Source organism: Oryx dammah, unplaced genomic scaffold (assembly GCF_014754425.2).
Source record: "Oryx dammah isolate SB20612 unplaced genomic scaffold, SCBI_Odam_1.1 HiC_scaffold_404, whole genome shotgun sequence".
Taxonomy (NCBI): domain Eukaryota; kingdom Metazoa; phylum Chordata; class Mammalia; order Artiodactyla; family Bovidae; genus Oryx; species Oryx dammah.
Window position 1 is genome coordinate 7,888 of NW_024070566.1, and position 3,842 is coordinate 11,729.

General features: G+C 37.1%; 1 protein-coding gene across 1 annotated transcript; it reads left to right on the forward strand.

Annotated features, from left to right (window-relative positions):
• The first annotated feature begins 1,981 nt into the window (after window positions 1-1,981).
• On the forward strand, window positions 1,982-2,911 carry LOC120859274 (putative olfactory receptor 2W6). The gene has a single exon (XM_040235434.1). It carries the CDS (start codon window positions 1,982-1,984, stop codon window positions 2,909-2,911), a length of 930 nt encoding a protein of 309 aa, XP_040091368.1.
• Window positions 2,912-3,842: the final 931 nt, after the last annotated feature.

Consider the following 3,842-nt stretch of genomic DNA (forward strand, 5'->3'; position numbering starts at 1 on the left):
AATATTAATATGTGGTTCCCCTAGATCACTTGGGAAAGCTGAAAACAGGTAAGCCTAAATAACTGAAAAATTAAGAAAAAATTTCTTTCTTTCACTTTGGTATACTGTATTTGGCTGTGGAAAATAAATTTGCTATAATAACTTTGAAGTTGAGAAGTTTTCACCAAAAATAAGCTTTTTATTAGAAAATCAAAATATGTGTGGCTATGATATGCGTTACTCTGCTTTATTTTTTCCAAGCCTACTAGTTGAATATATTATTATTAATTGTCTTGATCCCCTATATCACACAGAAATCTAGATATTTTATAATATTCACTTAATAACTTTACTCTTGTTATTTATGCCTAAGTTATCAAAGAATCAACAGGACTAAGAGTTCGAGGCATGTTTTCTTCTGTGCCCATGGTTCTATTTTTTTTTCACATTTGTCTCCTTTTCATGGAAATCCGTCAGAAATCACGCAACTAAAAATTAAAAAGAAAAAAATTCAACATTTCTAATTTCTTAGGTAATCATGTGTTTGATGCCACAGAATAATTAAATTTCTCATTTTATTCTTCTGTGGATACAGTCTTTACAGGAGGGACTCTTTAGATAATACTTTTAAAAAATTTCACCATACTTCCCTAGCACAGGGTATATAGTTTTTATGACAATAACACTAGTTAATGGTATTATAAATTGTGGTAGAAAAAAAATTATGGTAGACATAGATTTTGAGTTTTCAGATAGCTGAATTTTAGGAACTCTTAAAATTTTACTTTTAACAGTTTTTTTTTTAAATAAAACAAAATTTTATTTTTCTTCATAATCATCAAGAAGAAAATGTGGGCATTTTCAATAAGAAATCAGAAGAAAGAAGTTACTTTCATACTTAAAGTAAATATACTCTTAATTTAAATTTTCTTTCAATTGTAATTGTTTAAAAAAATAATTGTGATATTTAGTTTCATTATTACCCTAATGCTCTTTATTCCAAATAAAAATCTGTCTTTTATGGATTCAAGACTCTCTTTATTCTTCTTAGCCATATTAGGGTCAATCTTTTTTTTTTTTTTTTACTTTTTAAAATTACTCTTTATGTCCTGCACTGTCTTTCCTTTTTTCTCCATTCATCCTGATCACCATGCACTTCTCTTCTGCAAGATAATCATGTTGTTCTGATGTTTCTAAAAGCCTAAGAGATTATACCCAAAGTTGTCATTTTATTACTGGATAGAATGTCCTCTCTGACCCTAGAAATTTAGATTGCAGAATTCTGTTTCTTTCAAAGAAATTAATGATAGAGATCTGAGTTGACAGCATTTCACGGGAAGAACTGGGATGTTTAGCAGATACAATAATAATCTAAGTGAAAATAATGACACTATGAAGTAAATACATACTTAAACAACATTAATAAGATTATAATAATCCAGATCATGGTAGGCAGTTTTTTTGTGATTTTCAAATCATGTCTTGGATACTGAGATTAGTCCTGGTTTTCAGATTTTCAGAAGGTCATTGTCAACATTTAGGATATTTGGAAAACATCTACTAAGGTGATAATATATCTGATAACCTTGTTATAAGAACGGTTGAAGGAAACTGAATGCTTTGGTCTAAAGAAAATTTAGGTGTGGTAACTCGTTTAAAATATTTTAATGATGGTCATATTAAGAGATGTTAAGATATGATATATGCTCAATAAGATTAAAATACTTTAGCTTATGAATAAGGGGAAATTTACTACTTGATAAAAAGTTACTGATTCTCGTTCTGAATTTTCCAACAAGGAAATAATCTGCCTATGTGTTTGAACAAATGATAAACAAATTATGTGCCTGGGCAGAAGCTATTCAAATATTGAATGGGCTGTGAGACTTGATGTCTTACATGTTCCTTAAAAATCCTGATGTTCAATGGTTTTCAGAAAATAAAGATTAAGTATTCTTTATTTCATTCTTACCAGTTATACGGATGATATGAAAAGAAGGCAATGGAAAAATCCAATGACAGCTCAGAGTACGGTTTTATCTTAGTGGGCTTCTCTGATCGTCCCAAGCTGGAGATGGTGCTCTTCATAGTAAATTTTGCTCTGTATTCAGTGGCTGTCCTGGGAAATTCAGCCATAATCCTTGTGTGTATATTAGACTCTCGACTTCATACGCCAATGTACTTCTTTCTGGCAAATCTTTCCTTTTTAGATCTCTGCTTCAGTACTAGCTGTGTCCCCCAGATGCTGGTTAACCTCTGGGGCCCTGATAAGACCATCAGCTATGCGGGCTGTGTTGTCCAGCTCTTCTCTTTCCTTTCTGTTGGAGGAGTCAAGTGCCTCCTTCTGGCTGTCATGGCCTATGACTGCTATGCTGCAGTCTGCAAGCCCTTGCATTATATGGTCATTATGCACCCCCAGCTGTGCTTACGACTGGTGGCTGTGGCCTGGGGAAGTGGACTGGTCAATGCCATCGTCATGTCCCCGCTGACAATGACTCTCTCCAGATGTGGTCAGCGACGAGTTAACCATTTCCTCTGTGAAATGCCGGCCCTGATCAAGATGGCTTGTGTGGACGCTCACGCAGTGGAAATGCTGGCCTTCACCTTTGCCGTTCTCATTGTCCTACTGCCCCTCACTCTTATTCTTGTCTCCTATGGCTTCATCGCAGCAGCTGTGCTGAGGATCAAGTCAGCTGCTGGGCGCCGGAAGGCCTTCAACACCTGTAGCTCCCACCTCACTGTGGTCTCCTTGTTCTATGGGAGCATCATCTACATGTACATGCAGCCAGGAAACAGCTCTTCCCAAGACCAAGGCAAGTTTCTCACCCTCTTCTACAACCTGGTGACTCCCATGTTGAATCCACTCATCTACACCTTAAGGAATAAGGAGGTGAAAGGGGCGCTGAAAAAGGTTTTGGGGAGGCAACAGTGAAATATAGAGGTAAGCTAAGTTATAATGTCCTAGGAAAATTTTTTTTCAAACATTATTGTTTATTTTGTGCTTAAGATAACTTTAGCCAATGAATCAAACATTCTTGGATTTGTTTTTTAAATGTGAATAAATACACTGACGTGTATCCAGAGTCAAGGTGAATCAACCCAAAACCTTAGGTACACACAATATGGATGTAACTTTACCGTGTGAGGCACCAGGGAAGCCCACTATATATCCTAAGTTATAAAACTGAGTAGATAGTTTCAAGCCTCTTCATAAAAACTTTGTAGCTATTTTCATCCTGATTTTTTAAATGGCAAAACTATTCCCTGGTGGCTCAGATGGTAAAGATTCTGCCTATGTGGGAGACCTGGTTGGATCCCTGGGTTGGGAAGAACCCCTAGAGTAGGAAATGGCAACCCGCTCCAGTATTCTTGCCTGGGAAATCCCATGGACAGAGGAGCCTGGCGGACTACAGTCCCAGAGGTCGCCAAGAGTCAGACTCGACTGAGAGACTAACACTACTACTACTATGGTCTATAGCTCCTATGTAAATGAGCCCGAGTCACAGAGAAGATAACTGGAATTCAGAAGTGTGTATACATATCTGAACCTTTTCCATTATCCACGAACAGTGCCTTTGTTAGAGTGGTGCGTGTAGGGGTGACCTAATAACCAGCTCCAGCCTGTATCCTTTGTTTGTACAGTCTTTCATCATGCTGATATGCCGTAGAGTCTATGTGAGCGTTCTCACTATTCTCCGTAATGTTTCTTTATTATTAATACAATGACATCACCCCTTCCCACATTGCCCTGTGCAAATACCCGGCCAAATCCCTCCCGTGCTTCAGTGGTCAACTCTAATATGATGTGTGTGTGTGCTTCGTGGCTCAATCATATCTGACTCTTTGTGACCCCATGGACTGTA